The 26,151-nt window shown below is 48.4% G+C and overlaps 1 protein-coding gene across 1 annotated transcript in view; it reads right to left on the bottom strand.

Annotated features, from left to right (window-relative positions):
* LOC107111402 (dynamin-1) overlaps positions 1–26,151 on the bottom strand; it is a gene marked incomplete at its 3' end in the record, with an annotated part of 70,491 nt that overhangs the window by 38,961 nt on the left and 5,379 nt on the right. The window contains exons 3-9 of the mRNA XM_015412370.1: positions 24,697–24,846; positions 22,858–23,061; positions 19,850–19,948; positions 13,884–14,044; positions 11,391–11,533; positions 8,582–8,717; positions 7,870–7,937 (exon numbers count right to left, since the gene is read on the bottom strand). Of these exons, the coding sequence (XP_015267856.1) occupies positions 7,870–7,937; positions 8,582–8,717; positions 11,391–11,533; positions 13,884–14,044; positions 19,850–19,948; positions 22,858–23,061; positions 24,697–24,846 (961 nt within the window). The remainder of the gene's footprint in view (positions 1–7,869; positions 7,938–8,581; positions 8,718–11,390; positions 11,534–13,883; positions 14,045–19,849; positions 19,949–22,857; positions 23,062–24,696; positions 24,847–26,151) is intronic.

The following is a 26,151-nucleotide window of genomic DNA, read 5'->3' as shown; positions in this document are numbered from 1 at the left end:
CCGAAGACATTTCCGTGGTCATGTGGCCAGCATGACTAAACACCAAGGCACACAGAACGCTGTTACCTTCCCACCGAAGTGGTACCTATTTATCTACTTGCAATTTCTTGCTTTCGAACTGCTAGGTTGGCAGGAGCTGGAACTAGAGATGGGAGCTCACTCCATCATGCGGCACCCGGGTCTCGAACTGCTGAACTACTGACCTTCCAAAGCCTGCAGTTCAGTGTCTTAACCACTTGAGCCACCGCAGCTAATCTTAACTAATGATTAATGATGTTTTTCTAGTTGGCCCTAATGATTCTGGTTGTTCCTGCTATAGAGGGTGTGTGTTTTTTTTAATTTAACCAAGTTTAGGATACCTTTGGTAGAATCTGACAGAGCCTTCCTAAAACCTCCTGCCGTATAAGGGCCGCCTCCAGTGCTTCAGCAGCATCCCAACCCCCCCATCTGTGACTGCTCTACCTTTTCAAGGCAGCTACTCAAAGGACTTTTTTCTTCAAAAAGAACCTGGGAGCCAAAGCAAAGGTGCACTTGGAATCCCGCGTCTGGAGCTCGCAGGGTCTTTTAAACTTGTTCAGCTTCCCCAAGTGCTGTTTTCCTAACATTCAACAGCATTGGGTAGCCACAATGTGCCCCACGGGGGTAAAATTTACAGATGCCCTGCATTGTTTTCCTCACCTGAAATGGCCATTGGAGTCAACTTATGGCGGATTGCTGGGAGCACCTACAGCCCATATGGCTTGCTCCTGAGGCTGTTGGTCACCCCGTGGCTACCGCACTACTAGTCACCCTGTGGGGGCCAATTCGTACATGCATGCACGTCAATTGATTAATTCAACACTTTTGAAGACTTGCAGCTGAACATGTGAACTGACGACGCTGAAAAGCATTGTGTTTCAGATGATGTGAAGCAAACACGGGAGCGCTGGCTGTGATGTGCGGTGCAAAGCAGGCCTTTGTTCTTTTTTTTGGGCGCCGGAACTCTCAAGAGGGAAGTGACGTTTTCAATCTGTATACTAAAAACTCATGGACTTTTAAACGCTTTAAAAAGAATTTTGTCGAAGAGGTTCCGGAACTCCGTTCCAGCATATTCCCCCAGAAAAAAAGCCCTGAGTGGGTTGCCAAGTCTATCTTCGCCGGGAGGGGAGGGCCACGCATGTCACCCGGAAGTGACGGGAGGACGCCAGGCACGCTGGGGGTGGGGCCACGGCCATACAAGGAAAAACCATAGAATTTTCCCTTGTATGGCCGTGGCCCCGCCCCCCGCGTGCCCACGTCACTTCCGGGTGACACGCACGTCGGAGTGGAGTCCCCCCCGGGGCCCGATCCGGCGGCACCAGGGAACGGGCCTCTGGGGCGGGGGTTTCCCTGCCCCCCGGGGGGACTTAGGATCCCTATTAGGTGACCCTGCAGGCCTAAATGAAATGAACATACATGTATGAATTCACCCTTAATTTAATCCTCTACCAGCGACAGGTATCATACAGAAATTCATTTTTTTCCCTTAGTACTGGTTTTCTTTCTCCCCCAGTTCTCCACCATGTCCTCCCATTCAGACAAGGATGGCCCGCCCAATTGCCCAGGGTGCCACACTATGCCTGAGATGCAGGGATGCCAAGCTTGCCCTTCTGTGGCGTTGTGGGATCAGCAGTAACCTGTGGCGGCCCTGGGCACAGAACGTGCCTCGACAGTGGGCAGCTGTGGTCTTCCCTCCTCGCATGGAAGAGGCAGTGGCAGAGGTCATATTGCGGGGGATCGCAGTTCCCCCGGGTGAGGTACGGGGGGCGGGGCACATGACGAAGCCCCGCCCCCCGCTTCCGGCCCTCATTCAGCCAGGAGGAGGCAGGAGAAGAGGGAGGGTAAGTTGCTTCCTCCCTGCCTCTCCCCACCCCTGCCTGCCTGGGGCCAGGGAGGGCCTTCGTGGGGCTTCCTCGCACTCCCGCTGGCCTTGCAGGTCCACTGCCGGGCCCCTCATGGGGCTCGGCAGTGGAGCTGCAAGGCCGGCGGTGGCAGCCAGGACCGTTGGGGGCGGGGTGTGTGGCCTTATGACACACTTCCGGTGATGTCAGGGGGTGTGGCATATGCTAATGAGTTATGCTAATGAGTCCCCCTAGCTCTTTTTCTACGAAACGACCCCTGGGCAGTGGCATGACATGCAGCAAGTGGCAGACTCAGGTGCCACTGTCCCACGCCCATGCCTTTCCTCCTTGCCAGGTTTGGGCTTGGTGGTGGGGGCATGGGGACAAGCCACAGCAAGGATAGCCTGAGTGGAAGTGGCATTCCTTTATTCCTGTGGCACAGGGGCACCAAAAATCTTGTGGTCAGCACTGCATGCAGGGGTCACATCTTACTCCAGACTGGTCACCTGTTCCCCCCCCCCAGCCTCAGCCCTCCATTTGTGTTTCTTCTCTACCTTTTCCATTCACATCATCCTACAGCCCCTTAAGGTAAAGATAAAGGTTTCCCTTGCTCGAAAGCCAGTCGAATCTGACTCTAGGGGGTGGTGCTCATCTCCATTCCCAAGCCGAAGAGCCAGCGCTGTCCGAAGACGTTTCCGTGGTCATGTGGCCGACATGACTTGAACGCCGAGGCGCACGGAACGCTGTTCCCTTCCCACTGAAGCAGTACCTATTTATCTGCTTGCAATTTCTTGCTTTCAAACTGCTAGGTTGGCAGGAGCTGGGGCCAAAGACGGGAGCTCACTCCGTAACGTGGCACTCGGGTCTCGAACTGCCGAACTACAGACCTTCTGGTCTGCAGCACAGCGTCTTAACCTCTGAGCCACCGTGGCCCCTTAGAAGAACACAAAATGGTCAACTCTCAGCTCACTTGGTCACACTCTTATATCAACTGGGGAGAAGGAAACCAACCATCCTTCATGTCAACTTTAAAGGCAATTTCACTATCGGGACAAATTAGCTACTCTGAGTGTAGGGTCGGAGTGGAGGGGGGAGAGAAAGAAAATGTAGGGTGTTATGAAGGACAAATCAGCCAGTCAATAAATAAAGGCACAGACAGAAAGGGGATTTGTAGAAACAAAGAGAATGGTGATTGGCTGATGGGAAAATTAACACAGAGTGGTGGCAGGAGGGGGACATGAAAGGTTGGCCCTTCCGATCCATTTATTTAGATGATGCTGTATACTTGGCAGCCTATGGACCCAAATGGCACATTTCTGGGTGCTCCCCACAGCCACAGACCCACACCCCTCAAAAGGAAGGCAGCAGGGTAGAAAAAGGAAAGCTCCTCCCAGCATTCTAGAACCCTGAGGAACCTCTGAGGGGGTGTACCCTCTTTGTTTGCCCCCAATCTGGGCTGTGGCACATAAGCCCGTCTTCATGGCCTCTGGCCAGCATTACCATGAGCCTTGTTTCCCACTCGGCCTCAGTCCACCACGAAGAACATTCAAGAACACTCCACCTTTCACCCTGCGAAGTTACCTGTTCCCAAATGGCCAGCTGGTCCAACATGCCGAGGGTTCCAAGTGCCCACGTTCAAGGGAATCAAATGCCTTTGGGGGGCGGGCAGTACCTGGTGGCCTACCTAAAGCAGCAAGCCATAGCTAAGAGAAACGATGGTGTCTCTCCTATCTCTTTGGCCTCGACACTTCTCAGCTTTAGTGAGTTGGAGTGCAAGAATTTAGGAAGGTGGTTTGGGGAGAGAAAATGGCAACCCCGTGTGTGCCCCCCCCCCAAATAACAGCCCATCATAATCCAAGAGAACAGAAGATAGAAACCTTCAGGACAACCCATTCCAAGAGACTGGGAAAGGGTGGCGAAGCAATCAAGAGAGGAGAGACATTTCTTTTTTTTAAAGTTCTCTTCAGCTACTTGCTGCTGTTCCAGGGCAGGACACAAACCAAGCCAATCAGAAATCATGCCGAGCTGCAGAGGTTTTAGAACCTGCATTTACAGCTCCCTAAGAGAGAGAGAGACACACACACTCACACACTCATTAAGGAGGAAGACCAGTGTAGCATTTCAAAAGTGGTAGAGATGGTCTGACAGCATTGTCCGTGCCTTCCCAAAACATGCATGTTTATGTTCTGCAGAGAACTGGGGGGGGGGACGGGGACAACACCAGTAGTAGGTTCCCATCATGCTCCAGTATGAACCAGGGAAAAGCTGGCTGTGGTGGACACCTATTGGCTAGTACCCACCACGTCGCCTTCTAGACTACAGCACTTTTTGCGACTAATCTTAAAAAGCATTTGAATTATTTTTAAGGGAATGGATGAACAATATTATAACTAAAGTTGATTATATGGTCAACAGACCCCCAAGGTACAACACAGCAATTATTAGATCTTATTAACAGAGGTGTTTACTACATTTAAAAGCAAAGGAAGGAAACTGGCCAGATTTCACAAAGGGGCGGGGCAAGACTATGCCCTGACACACTTCCTTGACATGGGAAGCATGTCGCTCTTGCAACATTCGAACTGCTGGTAATCATATTTTGGGAAGCAAGGACATGCTGCAATCACTCTAAATGTGCATCTGCCATGCTACCCTGAATTGTCTTCGCCTGAAGAATTTATAACCTGTTCATATCCCATTTTGAACTGCTGAAGGTCTGAAGCAAGCCCCAAATTGAAATTAATGTGGAAATCAAGTTGAATGGTACTAGAGAAGAGAGAGAATTGCAATCTTTTTTTTCTTTTTCTTTTTCTTTTAAAAATGGCAATGATCTTTTTGAGAGCCGGCAGGGCGCAGTCATTTCCCTCACGGTGCAACTGCAGTGGGACTCTAAGAGCTCCCCCACGTCAAACGAACTGGAGGACACCGCTGCTGCGGCTGATGACACCCCTTAAGCTTTTCCATCTGTTTCTGATTGGCTAGGAAGCTCCCAGTCGGATTCCCTCAGGTCTAGTCATGCTGTTAAGGAGGGTGGTTAGAAAAACGACAAAGTGTCACTGGCAGGCAGGCAGGGTCGTCGCCCGGATCACATATGCTGTGCGTCAGCCAGCGGGCGGGTGGACATGAGCGGTGTTGGGACTCCATGCTGACTCCCAGGTTACCTTCTTGGTGCACTGTCTAACGGTATTGATTAACTCCGAAATGACCATGTCCACACATTTCAGGCAAGGCTCTTTAATCTTCTTCACCTGCTTTTTCACAATGGTCTCAAAGGCCATGTCAGGCGTGAACAGACCGGTTCTAAACACCCAGGACGAGGTGGGGGGGAATAAGACAAAGCGGGAGGGAGACGGAGGGTTTGGGATGGGGCGAGGAGAACGTCATAGCATTACATATAAAATTTCGGAGCAGCTGCTGACATCACAGATAACCAGCTTGGTTGTGCCGGGTGGAACTTAAAAACTCGGGGCTAGGGGGGAGGAATCCTACGGGGGTCTGCTTTCTGATACAGGCTGAAACGTTACAATAGCTTTTGGGCACTCTGCGTCTCTTTTCCTGCTCCCTCCTTGGAACATTTAGTTAAAACACACTGCTCACCCACCCACCCCTGCTTCAGAGTATTCAGTGAGGGGGCAGTGCGATGCTCACACATCTAGTATCAACTAGGTATTATGGACAAGACGCAGGGAGAGACACAGAGCAGTGGGGGCCAGTGTTCCCTCTAAGCTGAGTTAGTGTGAGCTAACTCACAGTTTCTTAGCCTCCGGCTCACACATTTTTGTCTTGGCTCAGGAAAGATGGCTCCAGAGCAAACTAATTTCTGCAGAAGCCAAATCACTCGCTCACAACTTTAATGCCAGGAGCTCACAAACTAGAATATTAGCTCATAGGACTCCAAAGCTTAGAGGGAACATTGGTGGGGGCACCTCTGGGTCTCTTGCAACTTCTATATAGGCCTTTAGATCTTTGTTTTCTAGCCATGACCCATGTTCCCTCTAAGCTGTGCAGTCTTGCGAGCAAAAATTCTATTTTCTGAGCTGCTGGCATTAAAGTTGTGAGCGAGCCATTTGGCCGCTGCATAAATTAGTTTGTTCCGGAGCCCTCCTTCCTGAGCCAAGACAAAAATGTGTGAGCTGGAGGCTAAAAAACTGTGAGCTAGCTCACGCTAACTCAGCCTAGAGGCTGGCCCGCAGCTAACATGGGGCCTCTGGGGCCCGGCACCCCAGATAGAGTTTCTTCTGGGCCCCCTCCCTCCTGGGCTGCCCCCAAAGTGCTCCAACTTACCACCTGCACTGTACTTTCATTTAATAAGCTGGCGGGCTCCCCCGAGGCCCCCTCCCAAAGAATTCCCTAGCTACGGGGCTGCTTAGAGGGAACACTGGATGACCCACCCAATGTGGTGGGAACTGGCATGGGAAAGGGGAGCCCAGCGTCTTGTGGGAACACTAGATCTTTACGGTTCGAAACCTCTAGGTACAGCTGTAGCACCCAAGCTCTGTCCCTACGTTATCCTTTATTATTTGGGTCTCGTACGGGATGAATAACGTTCTCCCCTACCCCTTCCCTGATTTCAGGGAGATGTCAGAAAGCACAAGAAATCACACGGGTGCCAAAAGGGCACAAAATAGACTCAACCAGATTGGTCACGGTATGCAACCAGGAGGTCCACATTCAAACACTGTTTTGCCCTTATGGGGACTTTAAGATAGCGAGCTCCCCCCTCCTCGGTTTTCCACAAAGCAAAGGGATTGTTCTGCCCAGAACATTCAAACACTGTTTTGCCCTTATGGGGGAATTTAAGATGGCGAGCTCCCCCCTCCTCGGTTTTCAACAAAGCAAAGGGATTGTTTTGGCCTGCTAAGCACAGGCTGGTCAAAATTGCATCTCCTGGACCGAGCGCCACATAAAAGCCACACCTTTGCAGCCCACCGGGGGCTTGGTAAAGCTCCTTTTGCAACCCAGGTGGAGCCCCCTCCCTCATGCCTAGATCCAACGCCAGCTGAGAGCCCCCTCCTCCCCAGTTCCCACTGACACTCACAAGGTCATCAGTGATGGGGTCCAAACCCTCCTTCTCTCCTCCACGGCATCTGGATACAGGTCACCCGAGGATCCCGTTCCCAAGCAACGTTCAGGTTAAATTTCAATTGCCACTTGTGTGAGGAGGGGTAGTCCTGTGAGCCAGTTTTGACTAGAAGTTGGGGCATCGTTTAGGCCACTGTATTAAATTAGTCCTATTCTGTTAACCATCTTTGGTATTTTTGTCTATTCTGACTCTAACCTACAGTCAGTTCACAATTTGTGTGTTGTAATTTTGTAAGGGCCAATGGCTAATTACAATAAACTAAACTGAAGCTGACTAAAAGTTGGCATAAAAAGTATTAAAACTCCTATTCTGACAGGATTCACTTTTTTCCCTGACAGGATCATGTCATGTCTCTTTATAGGCCGGATGCTCGTCATGTGACGCATCTTGGGACACAGTCCATTTTGGCATTAAACATTCTCAATGATTCATCTCGAAAATCAGGATGCTTACGAAGCTCCCGGTTGGCTGCAACTCATCACTGGTACACTGCACGCTGCCCAGAGGGTTCTGCGAGCCTGACCAGCATGTTCGACACCAAGGTGAACAGATGTGTTGTGGACTGGATCACCCTCGTGAACCAACTGTGAGACTGAACCCTTGTTCATATTTAGAAAAGGAATGTAAAACAACTGCTGAGGTGGGGTAAGCATGTTATTTCCCATGCTGATTCATTTTTCAGATTGCACCACATGGTTTCCCACAGAAAACGGAAGGGAAGCTTTACCTTGCCTCAGGTAACAGCGGAAAGCCAACAGGGACCAACAGTGGAACCTACCACCATGTTCAAAATCAAATAGCCCAGGCAAGGGTCTCTGCCTGTCTGCCAACCTACCATACCTCTGAAGGCTTCTGGGACCCATAAGCTTTAGAGAGAGCACAAAAGCAATGAAGGGGAGGCTCTGCCTCTCTTGCAATGATACATGCCTGATACCATGGATATTCTTGATGGCGTAGCTGATCTCTCGACGGAGCTCCTTCTCATCAAATTCCATCTGCATCAAGAGGAAAATTAATCAGCGGTGGTCCATTCCCGTATGTTCTTAAACACTGATGTACCAAATGCATCGGCTGGAACAGTAGACAGGTATCCACCACAGAAAATGGAAGTCAATGCTCGTGTACTATGTGACCTTCACCTTATAATGTAAAATGGCAGCGAGTCCAAAAGAGACACAAAGGAAGTTCTTCACACAGCACAAAACCCACTCACGGAATTCACTGCTACAAGACACAGTGATGGCCACTAGTTTAATAATTTGCAGAGGACAGGTCTATCAGCTATGATGGCAAATTGAACCTCTCTGTTTACTAGCAGTGCACTTCTGAATACCAGGTAATGAAGGGCGACAGCAGGGAAAGATCTTCACGGTCTGGGGTTGTCACCGTGTGAAACAGGAAGCTGGACTAGATGGACCCTTGGTCTGATCTAGTAGGGCTCTTCTTATATTCTTACGTTAAGGGTTTTTTTTTAGAGTAAGCAGCATAAGCATTGTAAAGTTCTTTACACACTTAAAAGGGATGGAGGGATAATAATAATAATAATAAAGGGAAAGGGAGAGGAAGGAACAAAATGAGATAATTAGTTGAGAGACAGAAAATCAACCTGTGAAGGTGAAAGGTGGAGAGAATGTTTTACCTTCACCAGCTCAAAGGGGAATCGTTCATGGAAGATACGGTTGATCCTAGCACCTCCAGACAGCTCATAGGTATCAATCTGATCCCCAGAGCCTTCAATGCGTTTCTCGAAGTCCACAGCAAACTGTTGAACCATCCTATACAGAAAAAGGATCGACACCATGAAGGGAAGCATACCAGCCTGGAAGTACTTTCACTAAATTAAATAAGAGCATGGAAATGGACCCACTGGGCTTCATGCCAGCTTTGGCTTATGAGCAGTGTTCCCTCTAAGCTGAATGAGTGTGAGCTAGCTCACAGTTTTTTAGCCTCTGGCTCACAGATTTTTGTCTTAGCTCAGGAAGAAGGGCTCCAGAGCAGACTAATTTATGCAGGAGCCAAATGGCTCGCTCACCCCTTTAATGCCAGTAGCTCACAAAGTAGAATTTTTGCTCACAAGACTCCACAGCTTAGAGGGAACATTGCTTATGAGCCAGCTGTGACGCCATCTTTTTGTTGGAATTCCCATCACCCATGCTCCGGTCATTTTATTATTATTATTATTGTTGTTTCAGATTTATATCCTGCCTTGCCTGTGCAAGCAAATGGATCGCTGTCCTCTACATGAACCTTGGAAGACGGTTCAGAAAGTACAGTTGGAGCAAAAGTCTGCAGGTTGCTTCCTGATAAGGAATGCCACGGAGAACATACCACGCCAGTGATAGCACATTTGCACTGGTTTCAGATTTGCTTCCAGCAAATCTGAAACCAGTGCAAATGTGCTATCACTGGCGTGGTATGTTCTTGTGGAATGCCTCCTTCCTGTCGATCTTTCCCCACCAAATCTGAGCAGTATTGGGGGGGGGGGATTGCTCTGTGTTCCTTCCTCCTTGGAAGTGAAGACGGCTGGGATGGAGACAGGGGCGTCATCTGTTCTAGAGCTGCTTGCCCAGGTGGATGCATCGCGCTGTCCGAGGTCCCCCCACTCACTCAGGGCAGGAGTTGACCTTGATGTCTCACCTGACTGCCAACTTGGGATTCTGTTGCTACGCGTTACAATAAAGTGAAAGGGTTGTTTCCATCCCCACACACATCACCAAGATGCCCCAAAGATTGGCAGGCAGATGCTCCACTCAAAAGCAGGTGATGCCCTAAAATGGGCGTCAATGTAATGAGGATGTAATGTCTTAGTAGCAAGGTCCCTCCACTCTATATCTTTACTTTAATGATACTCAGGGGTCATTTCCTGCAGGAGCGCACAGGAGCAGAGCTCCGGCAGTAAAGAGCCCAGGGGGCGGGCACATGCAACAAGCCCCACCCCCTCCTCCCAGCAGCCCTCAGTCAGAGCAAGAAGCAGCCAGGTAAGTTGCAGAGCCCCCCCCCCGGGTGCAATACAGTCCAGGGTCACCTTTAAGACCAAGTTTTATTCAGGTACAAGCTCTACCTCCTCTACGAGGACAGATCTGCTCATCCCCCCCCCCAATAGCTAGCAATCCAAAACAGTCCAGTGGAGACTGAGCGGTGGGTGTTGCCTTCTGACACACTTCCGGTGATGTCAGGGGGTGTGGCATATGCAGATAAGTCATGTTAATGTTATGCTAATTAGCTCCTGCACCTCTTTTTCTACGAAATGACCCCTGATGATACTGCTGTTACAGCCAATTCAGCTCTGAACAGTGTCACACTAAGACTAAAAAAAGAAGGACCTTTATTTAACACATTTGCTTACATAATGTAAAAATTTAATTATTTTTAATCTTCATCGACCGAGAAAAGGACTTAGCAACTGCCAATGTAATAATAAAATCCACCTCTGCTAAAAGAACCCTCAAATTATAAGGTTTTATCCAACGATCTCTTGCCTTATTAAGTAAATCACAGTCGAATAGACAGTGTTGAAGGGTGTCGATTTGGCCAGAACCACATTGGCACAGCCGCTCAGAGTAAGACACCTTATTTAAGCATCCCAATAGCTCCCCTGACAGAATAGCATTTAATTTAGCCAGCATTTAATTTAATTTAAATAATTGTCTGCAGCTTGGAACTGTCAGGAAATCAAAAGAGGCTGAGAGAGATTGTGGTAACATTAAACCTAAACATAAAGATGAGCACACTCGGCATGCTCTTATCATGGTACTTCTAGTATCCAATTTTTCCAGCCGGCATAAGTTTGAAGAGAGAGCTGCTGAAGGCCCTTGTTCACTCTATGACTAAAGCTTTGAAGAGGAGAGACGGAAGCGTGGGAAGGATAAACTGAGCAGCTTGCTCCTTTATGATGCTCCATACACAGTAGCCATTCCCCTGCTGATCCTGATGGTTCTTTCTCTTGAATTTAGCTAGCGCATTTTAAAAAGTGTTTTTAATTGCGTGTCTTGACCCAACATGGTGGCTCAAGTGGTTAAGACGCTGAACTGCAGGCTGTGGAAGGTCAGTAGTTCAGCAGTTCAAGACCCGGGTGCCGCAAGACGGGGTGAGTTCCCGTCTCTAGTTCCAGCTCCTGCCAACCTAGCAGTTCGAAAGCAAGAAATTGCAAGTAGATAAATAGGCACCACTTCAGTGGGAAGGCAACAGCGTTCCGTGCACCTTGGTGTTTAGTCATGCCGGCCACATGACCACGGAAACGTCTTCGGACAGCACTGGCTCTTCGGCTTTGAAACGGAGATGAGCACCGCAACCCTAGAGTCGGATTCGACTGGCTTTCGAGCAAGGGAACCTTTACCTTTACCTTTTACCTTGACCCAACATCATTAATGTGGATTTTTCTTTTCTTTTTGGAAAATAACTTTGCGAGTTGAAAAGCAACAAATAAACCCATAGAAAAAGTCACTCACTGAAGCAAAGCTTTGGTCTTGCGGGCAGGGTCATCCGGGCGGAAATTCTTATACTCGTCCACTTCTTTTTCAATGGAAAGGAGCTGGCTTTGGAGTTTGTTCCGCAGGCCTGGCAGTGTGTCTCGAATGTGATTGGTCAATTGCTGTGCAGTAAGGTAAAGTTGATAAGATCAGTTTTTTTAAAAAAAATCTTGTTCAATGCAATGGATCCAACGTTGCCCAAAGGGGGCTTCCTCCACCCAAGGGAGCTTTCCTCCTTCTGTTAGAGGAACAGGAACTTCAGTTGGGGGGGAAGGCTTCTTAGACAGGAGGAACGCGTCAAACTTTGCTCAGAGGAATGGTAGGATAAGAGTTGTATCCACTCTACAGCGATGGCAGAAAAGTATTTTGGCCTAGCACAGTGGCAGAAGAGGACCAGCGGCAGCTCTGTCCATCACTAGTTGACTGGTATTTACCAGTACTGGGGATGAGGGAAGGGGACAAAATGAATTCAGATAAGGAGACATTTGCTTAAAAGATCTTGCCACTGTGGTGCATGCCCTGGTAACATTTAGAGTAGACTACTGCAATGTGCTCTATGTGGGGCTGCCCTTGAAGACTGTCCCAAAGCTACCTTTGGGACAGAATGCAGTGGCCAGAATACTGACTGGAGTTGGTCATAGGGACCATATCACTCCAGTCTTTTCACCTACACTGGTGCTAAATTTGCTTCCAATTTCAAAATGGCTAACGGCCAGCTCACCTTAAGGACTGCCTTCTTCCGTATGAACCTACCTGTCCATTCCAGTCGTCTTCAGAGCCCTTGCTTCAGGTGCCCCAGCCTAAGGCTAGATGGGTAGCAACCCAAGAAAGGGCCTTCTCTGTCTTGGCCCCAAAACTTTGGAACTCCCTTCCCAGGGAGATTCATCTGTCCCCCTCTACTGTTGTCTTCCGCCAGAGGGTGAAGATTTTGTTTTGTTTGATGCCAACCAGACTACTTTTCCGCAGTCACTGTAGGATGGATTCAACTCTTATCCTACCATTTCACTGACCAAAGTTTCATGGCTTCCCCCAGTAACTACCATTGATCCTCCTCCCCTATTGTGTTGTTATATTTATTTATATCTTTTCATTTCATAGAATGTACATCATTTAAATGCTGTTTTTATGTTTGCGACCTCGGGGACTCTATTTGGGTGGAAAGGTGGCATAGAAATATTTTAAATAAATAAATAAGTATAACCATTAGCCTAAGTCCTGCAGATTCCAGCCATCATACATTCAATTAATGTTACATGTTGGGTTTCTGCACCAACGTCCTCCCCACCCTTCACAGACAGAAGAAGAGTACTGTCATCTAATTACAATTAATCACATTGTCATAATGTAGGGGTGCCATCACACATGCTAAATAACGCACTTTCAATCCACTTTGCAACTGGATTTTACTGTGTGAAATGGCAAAATCCACTTGCAAACGGTCTCTGGAGTGGATTGAAACGGCATTATTTAGCATGTGTGAAAGCTCCCTTAGTGTCCTCACTAACACAGGTGAACTTCTTTTCTGGTAATAAACACTGCAATCTTAGGCACAGTTACTCCAGTCTAAGAGCACAAATCTCAATGGTCTTAAACCGCAGTAACTAAGCATGGTAAAATTCAGTTTAATCATGGTTAAGAATTCCAGTAACTGGAAAAGAAGCTAACCTAAATATTGGGCCCCTGTACTACCTCTCTCTTTTCATCTTCCTGCGCTGAGACTAAAGACAGAATTCTCCAATTAACTATGTTGCCTGAATGTGGGAAGGTTTCACTAACTGAGGTTATTTTTTTCTAGGTTAGTTTCTTTTCCAGTGAACAGCATTCTCAACCACAGTTTAATTCTGACCAAGAATCCTACTTATTGGGTAAGAACTAACTCCAGTGAAGGTGCCTGGATTTGGATGTCACCACTAGCGGGATGTCAGGTAGCCCTGTCATAGATCTGGAATGTGGAGGGGTACCCTCCTTCTCGTTCTCAGCTCTCTCCTGCTCAGCTACTGTGTGCTATCTTACGCTTGACCTTGTAGATGTTCCAGCTGCAGTTTACACAGCTGGGGAAGTTAACGGATTTTCTGCTATGCCCGCTTGCTTTGCTATATCCATTGGCTCATGCTTACAGGGGGAATGTTTGATTTCACTATAAGTCAGAGGCCCTAGTACTGACGGCCGTTCCTGACACAAGCTGTACACGTGTTCTTTAGTACTGGATCCACTAATAAACAGCTATCTTCTTATGAAGCCCTGTGTGGCGTGACCTGACTAAGGAGCCTGACACTGAAGTTAGTTGAAAATTTTCATTTTCAGTCGGCTTACTACATAAAGAGAGCAGAGAGGGAATACCAGAGTGATTGCCCCCATGAACAAGCAGGGGTTGTTGGTTTTTTTGCAAACTGAGCCTGTTTTTCAATACTTCTGTTTCTGACATTCCTCATGGAAATCCTGGCCAAGTTAATTCTGTCAAGCGATCAGTACCTGGTTCAGTGTTTTCTGCAGGAAGGGGGTGCCCATGCGATCAGCCATGTGCCTATATGCTGGGTGAGACAGAAAGAACTTCCTCTCTGCAGCCAGAGCAGCTGAAATGTCCTTCTTTCCATCAATATCCTTCTGACTTCTATTGACCACTCCGATGTAACCTAGGTGAAAAACAGGCCAAAAAGTCAGGTGGCTAAGGCATTAGACAGTGATGGATATAACTACAGGACCAGGAAGTAGATGGAGAGTTTGAAATGTGTTCTCAAAGAAAGTTACATCCTTCATTCAGATGACTGCCAGGAAATGAAAATGGAAACCACTGCTGTGTCGTCCAGGAACAGATGAGAACCACAGGAAATTTTGCTGTCTCCAGGTTTTGAATGGAAGCAACATAATTCTGTTAGAGAAAACCAAAATAATCTTCTTCCCCCCACCAAAAAAAGAGGGCTACAAGTTTCACAAGGAGAAACCAGGAAACGTTGGGGGCTGGGGAGGTGATCCAGCACTCCGATACTTGAGAAGGCAAGACGATTTGTCTTGAATTCCCAGGTCTTAGAACTTTCCATCCACAAATTACATGTCTAATTCCAAACCCTGTCTGCAGTGTGCAGATCAAAAAATCCACACAATGAGGAGAAGTATGGGTGGGGAGGACTTTTTCTACAAACTCAGAGAAGCACCCAGGTTTACAGAAAAAAATCTACATTGTGAGATCACAGGTAACCCCCAAATTTTGATGGAAAGAAAGGGGCATAGATGAGCCAACAGAGGGGAGAGAAGGGAAGGGGAAACATGTGAGGTGTGGATGGGAGGAGTACACAATGCGGAAGAAAACACAAGTCAGCGTGGAGGTTAAAAACGTGCATTGGTGGGTTGGGGGAGTGGCAAGAACCAACAGAGAGAAACGGGAATCTCCTCTCCCCTGCAAGTTCTCGTAGCTTGCAAAGGTATGGTTGCAAAAAACTGGCAAGGGGATTGTTGGCAGAGATCTCATAACGCCAGGGCTGTCCTTCGTCATAGAAATGGAACTAGAAGTTTTCTCATCATAAACGTATGCATGAAAGGGCTCCTTCCGGTTATGTTCGGAGCAGAACCTTGCTATTTAAGCACGCACCATATAATACGTATGTTATCTATTAAAATATAATATGTTATATATCGAAGGAGGATACCTCACAGTTTCTGGCCCTGAAATGAGTTCTGAATTCAACACCTCCCCTCTCATTCAAAGGAGTAGATCTAAAATCTGACCAGGAATCATTCTTGCTGGTCTTCTGCACAAAACATGCAAATGTTAGTGTTGGGCCAGGTAGATACTTCAAATGGCGAACCTTCTGTGGATCCACAGTCATACCTTCGTAGTCAGACACACAAACTTCCAGAGCAAAATCAAGCTTGGCAGCAACTAGTTCTTTTCATTTCTAGGTAATGCTTGCCTTCCAGGGCGGCTGACCCAGCTCCTGCACCGGCAGGGACGTTTCCCCCCGGCCTGCTTGCAAATGCTCTATCACATACACTCCCTGAATGCATGTGTTGCCCAGAGGCCCTGAGGAAGGATCCACAGCAGCCGGTGCTCCTGGCAGCTATGGTATCTACACACCCAGCTGCATGCTCCAACCACCCCTGCTGCAGCAAAGGGTCTGGGGGCACTCCTGGTGGGAAAGCCGGCAAGCTGACAGGGAAAGGGCACGACAGGAAGGGGAGGGGACACATGGGGTGGGGGTGGGAAGGGAGCCATGATGATGATCACTCCCTGCCCAGGACCCCTCAGAACTCGGAACCGGTCCTGCTTGTGGTAGACCTGAAGTCGTTTTGTTGTCCCTGAGGCCCTCACTCCTGGGGTGTTCCCGCTAAGGTTAGTGAGAGCCAGCTCACAGTTTTTTAGCCTCTGGCTCACACATTTCTGTCTTAGCTCAGGAAGGATGGCTCCAAATCGCTCACTCACAACCTTTTTTTTTTTAATGTTTTATTTTTGAATTTTTAGAAAACCATACATAGGCCCCGGTCACACGGGCAGGAAACTGCGGGGGAGAAGCATGGCTGTTTGCCCTGGGGCAAACTACTGCGCTGTTACGCGATCAGACCTCCCGTGGAGGTTCTGTGGAGGTACCGTGGAGGTTCCATGGCAAGGGAGAGGTGCTGATCACAGGACAAGCCGGCGCGCAACGAAGAAGCGTGCGCTGCGGCAAACTGTTTTTTTTGTGTGTGTACACGACAAATGCGCATGCTCCGTTGGGTGCGTGTGCGCATCCACAGAGACTTGGACAAAAAAAACCCACCTTATTTGCAAGGGGACATGGGCGGGCGCCGGATGCCACCGGAAACGCGATCAGACGCCCGCCCTTGCCCCGCAGTTTCTGGAAACTAGTACCTCCGAGGTACTACTTTTTTGCCACGCAGTTTCGGCTGGAAGCCTCGGTTGAGCCACGGGAGTGCTACGCTTCTCAGATGTGCTGGTGAGATCGCGCCCGAAAACTCCGCCTGTTTTCCGTCTCACTTGTGTAGCTTCTGTTCCGTGTGACCGCAGCCATTGTAAAGTAATCTTACAAATCTTGTTCAGCAAGATAGTAAACTTTTTGGAGTCATCTACTTATCGCTTTATACATTATTTCTTGTCTAACCAAATATACAATTTTTTCCATCTATTTTTAAACAATACTTCATCTTTACTCTGTCAGATTGTGGATAGTTCATCCATTTCTACCACTTCTAATATTTTATAGATTAGTTCTTTCTTTGAGGGTATTCCCTCTTGTTTCCAATACTTGGCAAACAGAATACGTGCTGCTGTAGGGTTGCCAAGTCGTACCTCGTCCTGAAGCGGAGGACTCCTGGGTCGATCCTGGAGCGCGCACGCCACATGCACATCACCTGGTAGTGACATGACCATGCCGGGCACGCTGGGGGCGGGGCCACGACCATCCGAGGGAAAAACATAGAGTTTTCCCTCAGATGACCGTGGCCCCGCCCCCAGTGTGCCCGGTGTGGTCGCGTCACTTCCTGATGACGTGCACGTCGGGGTGGAGTTCCCCCCGGGGCCCAATCCAGCGGTGACGGGGAACGGGCCTCTGGGGCGGGGGTTTCCCCGCCCCCCGGGGGGACTTGGCAAGCCTATGCTGCTGTGATTATATATATAATAATATATTTCTCATCTGCTCTATCTCCATCAGGTAGCATATTTAACAGAAAGAGTTCTGGGGATAATGGTATTTCTATCTCTAGTATTTCCATAAGAGGAGCTCACAAAGTAGAATTTTTGCTCACACGACCCCACAGCTTAGAGGGAGCATTGCTGCCCTCCCCTTTTTTTGTCACGGCTGGTTACCCCTTTTTCTGTTCATGTGTACACCTCAGGGTGGGCCTAGTAAAAACAGATGGAGCCTGAATTAAGGTGATATCAAAAGGCAGCGAGTCACATGGAGGCGGAAAGGAATGCAGGCCGGCTCCTCTATCGATCACACAAATACCCACCCTAGGAGGGATTCAGTCAAGGGTTATTTTCGCCTAAGGCCCTCAGAGCCTCTTCCCAGAAAATTTGATCCTAACTAACAACCCAGATTTTCAAGACAATATAGGCCCTTTCCCAGTCATGACAAGTACCCAGCCATATCTGACTTCCAAATCTTCCCAAGGGAACACTTTAGACACTCCATGCAAAAGGAGAAAATTCCCCTGGGTACGGTAGTAAAGACATAGGATTTCTTTTCAGGCTGGTTCATCTTCGAAAGATCGCATTTTTATTCTTCCCATCTTCTGAGGCCAACCCCCCATCCCCTCCTTAATCACAGAAAAATCAGCCCCACTTTTTGTAGCCCATTTGGGACTCATCCTGTTACCCATGCCTCACAGTTGGCGTCCTGCTTCTCTGCTTCACTGACTTGTCTCCACATCTCGTTCCCCGCCTGGTCAGTTTCAGCTCCTGAAGCTGCTGCTTCACCCCAAGGACAACCCCCCTTCTCTCCAAGTGCATATATGTCTCGCCCACCCCCCGCCGCCTTTAAGTTTTATTCTCCAGTAGGCACAGAGTTTTGTAAGGAACGGTTTTCTGTTGTCTTTACTTGACATTTTCCTTTCTGTAATTTTATTTTCGCCCTACCATATTGCTTAAATGAATGTGGCTTCTCTTCTGTTTATAAATTTTTTAAAAAAAACCTTTCTGTTTAAGAACCTCCCCACCCCAGCCCCCAATTTTTCCAAGTGTTGATTTGAATTTGGACCTTGGTATACACAGGCTAGATCCCAAGTATTAAAGTACCCAAAAGACATGTGTTTGTTCCCTGTTAGCAGGGGGACGCCTTTGAATTTTGTGGCCCTGACCTATGTAGACCTATTTGAGTCACAATTTGCTACCTTCTCTGGACTTTTTAAAAGAAGTCTTTAAAAATCTTTGGATTGACTTGCTTTTTTCCAAGGGCCCCGCATACAGTTAAACAGATAAAGATGCCAGGAACCTGAACGAAATTTGTTAAGAAGTTTAAGGCGGGGTGCCAGCGGTGGTTAATACTGAATTCAGAGCCAGATACATGTGGCAGTATGCCATCCTCATCACTCACCTCCTGCATGTTTTTAAAAGTGGCCTGACAGGCCGCGTGTGCCCAGTGACACCCCCAACATCTTGCAGTGACTCTTCTCCTTGTGGGAGGCGGCAGGGGGTGGCCAGTCGGCCACCCAAGCCAAGACCTACTTCCCACCAAGCCGTCACCAATCTCCTGTTACAGCAACAGCTCTTTAAAGGGGCAAATTTCTGGGGCAGAGGCCCAAACCAGCCCTCCACCATCCTGGTAAATCTGAGAAAGTCCTTCACTGCTGGACAACTCGGTTGTTTCTCTGTAGCAGTAGAAAAGAGCGAGAGTCCAGGAGCACCCTAAAGATTAACAAAATATGTGGCAGGGGAGGAGCTTTTGTGAGTCACACGGCGCATTGTAGTGGTTTAAGTGCATGGGCTCTAATGTGGGAGAACCGGGTTTGATTCCTCACTCCTCCACTTCCACCTGGCTGGTTGACCTTGGGCAAGCCGTAGTTCTGATAAGAGCTGTTCTTGAAAAAGAGCAGTTTCTGTCAAGAGCTCTCTCAGCCCCACCCACCTCACAGGGTGTCTGTTATGGGGAGGGGAAGGGGAAGGAGTTTGTAAGCCACTCTGAGACACCTTTGGGTAGTGAAGGGCAGGGTATAAATCTAATCTCCTCCTCCTCCTCCTCTAAAGAAGTGAGCAGTGACTCACAAAAGCTCATCCCCTGCCCCAAATTCTGTTAGTCTTTAAGGTGCTACTGGGCTCTCGCTCTTTTCTACTGCGGTAAAGGTAAAGGTTCTCTTGCTCGAAAGCCAGTCGAATCCGACTCTAGGGTTGCGGTGCTCATCTCTGTTTCAAAGCCGAAGAGCCAGCGCTGTCCGAAGACGTTTCCGTGGTCATGTGGCCGGCATGACTAAACACCAAGGCGCACGGAACGCTGTTACCTTCCCACCGAAGTGGTCCCTATTTATCTACTTGCAATTTCTTGCTTTCGAACTGCTAGGTTGGCAGGAGCTGGAACTAGAGACGGGAGCTTACTCCGTCTTGCGGCACACTTGGGTCTCAAACTGCTGAACTACTGACCTTCCACAGCCTGCAGTTCAGCGTCTTAACCACCTGAGCCACCACAGCTCCTCTTTTCTACTGCTACCGACAGACTAACGCAACTACCCATCTTGGTTATTTGTCTGTGTTTCTTCAGACCGTTAACTTAAAATTCCAGCATCGGATGTTGTTGCTCTTGCGCTTGACCTTTTTAACCCATTTTGAGGTTTTGGAATCTTTTTGCACACCCCAAGTGATTTTTATCTTGAGCCTTGGGATGATGCTCCTGAGACTGGAGCAGGTCAGCATTACCACAGTGGAAGTTTAGTAAGAAACGAGGAGTCATAGTCCCCCCTATGACAGGAGGGGGAAGAAGAATGTTGCAGGGGAGGAGAAGAAAAGGGGCCCATACCTCTCCGTAGTGGAAGCAGCTTGTTCTCTAGAACATCCCGAGCATCCGTGCCTTCGTCCATGAGATCCAGTTTGGTGATGACTCCAATCGTACGTTGGCCTGTCAGGGCATAAGCAGACAGTGGCACACCTTGAACCAATGAGAGTTATGCGGCAGTCCCTCGGTCAGCTTCATGCCACTAGTTGGCTTCATCCCCTGTGTCTGACAGATGAGATCTCCATTCCCATATGTCAGTAGCAAAAGGGGACCAGGACATTTGGTTAGCGTAAAGTCAAATGCCCAGCTATACACAGGACAAGTTCTCTAAGAGCAGGGGCCATTTCCTGCAGGAGCGCACAGGAGCGGCGCTCCGGCAGTAAAGAGCCCAGGGGGCAGGCGCATGCAACAAGTCACGCCCCCTGCTCCCAGCAGCCCTCAGTCAGAGCAAGAAGCAGCCAGGTAAGTTGCAGAGCCCCCCGCCCCGGTCCAAAATAGTCCAGTGGCAGCTTTAAGACCAAGTTTTACTCAGGTACAAGCCCTCCCTCCTCTGCGAGGACAGATCTGCACGTTCCCCCCCCCCCAATAGCCAGCAATCCAAAACAGTCCAGTGGAGACTGAGCGGTGGGTGTTGCCTTCTGACAAACTTCCGGTGATGTCAGGGGGTGTGGCATATGCAAATACATTATGGTAATGCGTTATGCTAATGAGCTCCTGCACCTCTTTTTCTACGAAAGAACCCCTATCTAAGAGACAACCTTGCTAGCTGTTTGAGAAAAGCAGCATAGAGCAGAAATTCCAGCTGCCTTTCTGTGGGATGATCTGGGTGATAAAGCGTAGCAATGGAAGCCTGTCCCTTCATTCAAAGGAGAACTTTTGAAATTCAGCCTCGTGGCAGACCCTTAAGGATGTAAAAGCATGTACTTGACAGGACCGCATATGTCTTCGTACATAAGAACGTAATAGGGCATCAGATCAACGGTCCGTCTAGTCCAGCATCCAGATTCAAACAGTGGCCAGTCAGATGCCACAGGGTGTGCAGACAGACAGCCCTCCCCTGCTGACTGCTCTCTGGTCTCAGAGCCCAGAAGTCCCATTCAGCTACCAAGGCCACCGACAGAACCTATCCTCCATGAATCTATCCAACTGTTTTTAAAATCCCATCTAAACCAGTGGCCATCACGGCATCTTGTAGCAGTGAGTCCCACAAGTCAGCTACCTGTCGTGTGAAGCAGGGCTGGCTGTCTTCTCGAATCTACTGCCAATCAGTTTCGTAGGAGGACCCGAAGTCCTAGTATTATGGGAGAGGGAAAACAATTTCTCTGTATCCACTTTCTCTACACTATACCGCTTCGTTTGCAGATCCTTTCTTGGTCATCCCAGCACAGAATTTCCCTTTTTAAAATTGTCATTCAGCACTTTCAGTGAGATATCCACCACAACCCCGCAGGAATTGGCTGGACCGCATGAACTGCAAAGTATAATATTTTCAGTGGACGGTACGCATCACGTTGTCTTCATTTGCTGCAAATACGTTTACTCTTCTAAGGTCACACGGGCCGGATAACGCGGGGGGGGGAGGCGGGGTTTTTTGCGCCGCCACAATTAGAACCGCCATAACCGAATGTTGTGCGCACCTGAAATGAGAGCCGCCATAACGCAATCCCACGCATCGGCGGCATGCCACGGTTCCTTCCCTCCGCACCTGCGCATCAAAAAGGGGCCGGAGGGAAAAGCCGCGGCCGGCGCAATCACACTGAGGGACTCCGGAGGCAGCCCAAGCCAAACCGGTTGCTAGTACCTTCGAGCAGGTAGGTTTTAATCGCGCATTTTCGGCGGTACGCCACGGGTTTGCCACAGGTGCGCTCCACTTCCCAGATGTTGTGGTATGATCGCGCCTGGATAATCTGCCATGCAATCGTTGCTCTCCCGCGGCAAATCCTCCATGTGAACAGGGCCTAAAATACCTTTTTGTTGCTTCACCTATTTGTGGCTGGCCATTCTGGTTGTTATAAATGGCCCTCTCGTACAGTTTTTCACAACCTGGCACACTGACAGCCATCGGTTAAGAACCTGATCTTAGCAGCTTGATATTTGAGGAATTTCAGACAGATGATATAATCTGGAAGAGGAACGGTTCCCAAACGGTTTCTGGTCTGTAATTTCAGACAGAACTGTTTTAGAACCGGTTCCCTACCGGAATATATTTGTAATTTCAGACACAAACGCTTCTGTCCCGATTAGGAAATGGGGCTGAAGCGTTTTACCTGTCAACTGCTTCCAAGCAGTGTTCCCTCTAAGCTGAGTTAGTGTGAGCTAGCTCACAGTTTTTTAGCCTCCGGCTCACACATTTTTGTCTTAGCTCAGGAAGGATGGCTCCAAAGGAAACTAAGTTATACAGCAGCCAAATCACCCGCTCACAACTTTAATGCCAGTAGCTCACAAAGTAGAATTTTTGCTCACAAGACTCCACAGCTTAGAGGGAGCATTGTTTCCAAGTAGTCTTCAGCTTCCTCTCCCGGTTCCAATGCACTTTTTCCCGCCGTTTTTCGCCCGCGCAGGTGATCTCCGGCTTTTTTGGGGGGGTGTTCGCTTTAGAGCGTTATAGCGCTATAGCGCTATAACGCAACAGCATTATATAAACCCCATTGGAATGCCTGGAGTGTTTTGTTATAGTGCTATAGCACTATAGCGCTCTAAAGCGAATGTTCAAAAAAAAAAGGCGGAGATTGCCCGTATGGCGGGGGAAATGGCGGGGAAAAAGGGGGGAAAAGCGGGGCAGTCTGAAATGGCAAACCGCTTCAGATCCAGCTCTTTACCAGAAGGGGAAAGCCATGTGTGAAATGGCAGCCCTATACCGGTTTACTCCATGATGGATCAAAAACGGCTTCAAAACGGGTTAAAAAGGATAATGTGAAATTCCTCATTTGTCTCTAGCCTCTGGAACGTCATGCTCATCGGAATTTAGGGGAAGCAACATGAAGAAACCGAAGAGCCATGAAGGTTACTCTAAAAACAAGAGCTGGGCTTACCTTGGGGATCGACTTCTTTTGCAATCTTGAGAGCATCTGAGTTGGCCAGATCGGAATTGGCTGGCGAAACCGCTAGGATGAGGCAGTTCTCTTTGGTGACAAACTGCATGAGCATGTCGCGGATCTGGGTTTCAATGTCAGGTGGCTGGTCTCCAACTGGAACTTTAGTCATCCCAGGTAGATCCACCAAGGTCAAACACAAGACTAAATGAGGACGAAAGAAGAGAGGAAGATGTCCAGCATGAGAAAACCATTGTGTTGATGTGGGATACCTAATAGAAACAGTCTGGTGTAGTGGTTAGGAACACGGAGTCTAATCTGGGAGAACCGGGTTTGATTCCCCACTCCTCCACTTGCAGCTGCTGGTGTGACCTTGGGTCAGTCACAAGTTCTCTCCGAGCTCTTCTCTCAGGAGCGGTTCTCAGTCAGAGCTCTCTCAGCTCCACCTTCCTCACAGGGCGTCTGTTGTGGGGAGGGGAAGGGGGGGGAGATTGTAAGCCGCTCTGAGACGCCTTCTTCTTCTATATGTCAGTGGAGCATTTTACAGCTCACAGAAGAAAGTAAATACACGGTGTTCAAAAGCTCGGAGTGCAGATGATGGTTTGAGTTATCAGTGTGATCATTTGAAAGCCAAATCCCTGCCCACAGGGCTCCTAACAGCATTAGTTTAAGAATTGCTCTGCTAGATCAGAATGAATGCTCAACTTGTTCAGCCTACAGGAAACTAACCTGCAAGGACGGTAAGGTGGAGATAGTCAGCCCCCTGTATTTGTCCCAGCCAACTGGTAATCAAAGATTGTAGCTAACAACCGTTAACTAGATAGACTTCTGCTCCATGTATTTGTCTAATCCTTTATTTGGAAGCTAGCTAAGCTAGTGACCAAGAGGAAAGACAGCATAGTATAGCTCGACCTCGTTGTCAGATCTCGGGAGCGAAGCACGGTTGGTGCTTGGAAGGGAAACCACTCAGGAAGACTCTACAGAGGAAGGCAACGGCAAATCACCTCTGCTTCTCACTTGCCTTAAAAGCCCCTTGTTGGAGTCGCCATAAGTCAGCTGCAACTTGATAGCACTTTACACGCCCAAGCTAGTGACCACCACTGAATCTTGGGCAATGATTGCCATACACCCATTGGCGTGAATACATACTTACTTTTCATTTATCCTGCAAACGCATTTCATTGGACTGAACTGTAGTCCAGTGACAGACAGACTTGTCTTCCCTATCTATTTGCTCCACACTGCACATAAAAGTATAAACCTCTACGTAGCATTCTGTCTCTTCCCATCATCTTCTTTTACTTATTTATCTATGATATTTATAGTCCACCTTTTTCACCGAGACTCAGTGTGAATTACATCAGTGCAACAGACTTTGGGATACGGAAATCTGAAAACAGTTTTAGAAGTGGTTTCTTCACTGAGACACTGAAGAGAACATAAAAGCTTTCCATGGGCACCAACAGGGGTCATTTCCTGCAGGAGCGCACAGGGGCAGAGCTCCGGCAGTAAGGAGCCCAGGGGGTGGGCACATGCAACAAGCCCCGCCCCTGCTCCCAGCAGCCCCAGGCCATGAGGAGCACAAGGATCCCCCCCATGGCTAGCAATCCAAAACAGTCTAGTGGAGTCTGAGCGGTGGGTGTTGCCTTCTGACACACTTCCGGTGATGTCAGGGGGTGTGGCATATGCAAATAAGCTATGCTAATGAGTTATGCTAGTGAGCTCATGCACCTCTTTTTCTATGAAATGACCCCTGGGCACCGACAAACATTGGAAGTGACTGAATCATAAATTCCACTGCCAGTACACCCCCCCAGCTGGCGTGAAGACGGTATTTACCGTGGGGGGAGTAGACTCGCAGGTTGATTGGGACTGGAGAAATGCCTTTGTTGGATCCAGTAACTCTGTCAGTCTCTGCTTCGATCTCCTGACGTATCTCCTCAAAGTCAGTAAATTTCTTCCCTTTGCAGTGCAAAAATTCTCCATATTCTAGTTGGGTGGTGGAGGAGGAGAGACAGAAAATCACAAGCAATCATTATGTGAACAAGGATGATCACAGCGGGCTCACTCGTTCCTGGTTACCTCCCAAAAACACTTTGCTTCCTCGCTGTTTGCAGCAAGGCATAGGCCCTGATATCACACATCTCAACGCATGTCTGGAGGCTGCTGCCAGGTCTACCACAGGTTTTGGGGGTAACGTCCGCTATTTGCTGCATGATGTATAAACATCGTACCCTGGGGATGGGCAATCGGTTTGGGTTTTTTTGCATTTCAAAAATTCCATTTGTTTTTGTATCAATCGTTATTGCAGTCATTCCTTTTTATTGGCCAAGTTCAGACTGGCAGTTTGGCCCGATATAGGCACGTTTCAGAAACGTTTCACAAACGGACTAAAGGGCCCATTCACACAGGCACATCTGTCCGGCGTTCCCCAGCGTACTCAACCCGTCTCGTAACGCTTCCCTCCCGAGTTTAAAAGATACCAAGTGAAAGTGGTATCAAACCCTGGAAAGTGCGATTTATCCCGTGTCCATCCCGCACCAACAAAGTGTGAACACCAAAAGCAGCATTTTTCTTTTGCCCTTATTTATTTATTTATATTTACATTTATATCCCGCCCTACCCCGAAGGCTCAGGGCGGCTAACAAGGGCACAGTCTGCCAGGTTAAAACAATAACATATAGTTTAAAAACAATAAATTACAATAAAATATCATAACAGATTACACAGATTTAAGCAAGAAGGGGAGATCTTAACCTCACATAGCTACGTCCTACGATCTTGTCCTCAGAGGCTTATGCGCTTATGCATAAGCGTATATCTCCAGATTACCAAATAGAAAGCCGCGTCTTACAGCTGTGCCTCTGCCAGGGGCTGGCCAACGGTGTGAACGTTCCCTTGGGCCTCCTCCCCAGTATCAGTCGATGCAGTGTGACCGGGAAAACACAAAGTGTTCCGGGTCTTTTTTGCCACGACTCCCTCCCGCTTCAAACTGCCCGTCTGAACTCAGCCATTACTAACATTCCCATTATGGGAACGTCCCCCTTCTTTTCTTCCTTCCAGCCGTGTTAGGCTGCTAGAGTCCCTTCCCCTCCTCACATGCTGTAGGCACAAACCCCACCTGGTAGAAAAGGGCCAAGAGTCCCAGCAGTACCTTAAAGACTACATTTGTGGCCGGGGAGGAGCTTTTGTGAGTCACTGCACACTTCCTCAGCTACTCACAAATTCATCCCCTGCCACAACGTTCGTTATTTATTTTATTTTATTTATTTTATTTTCGCATTTATATCCCGC

The sequence above is a fragment of the Gekko japonicus genome, unplaced genomic scaffold (genome assembly GCF_001447785.1).
Source record: "Gekko japonicus isolate JY-2015 unplaced genomic scaffold, Gekko_japonicus_V1.1 scaffold4676, whole genome shotgun sequence".
NCBI lineage: Eukaryota > Metazoa > Chordata > Lepidosauria > Squamata > Gekkonidae > Gekko > Gekko japonicus.
The sequence above is the reverse complement of the archived record's forward strand: the minus strand, read 5'-3'. Positions and strand labels throughout refer to the sequence as shown.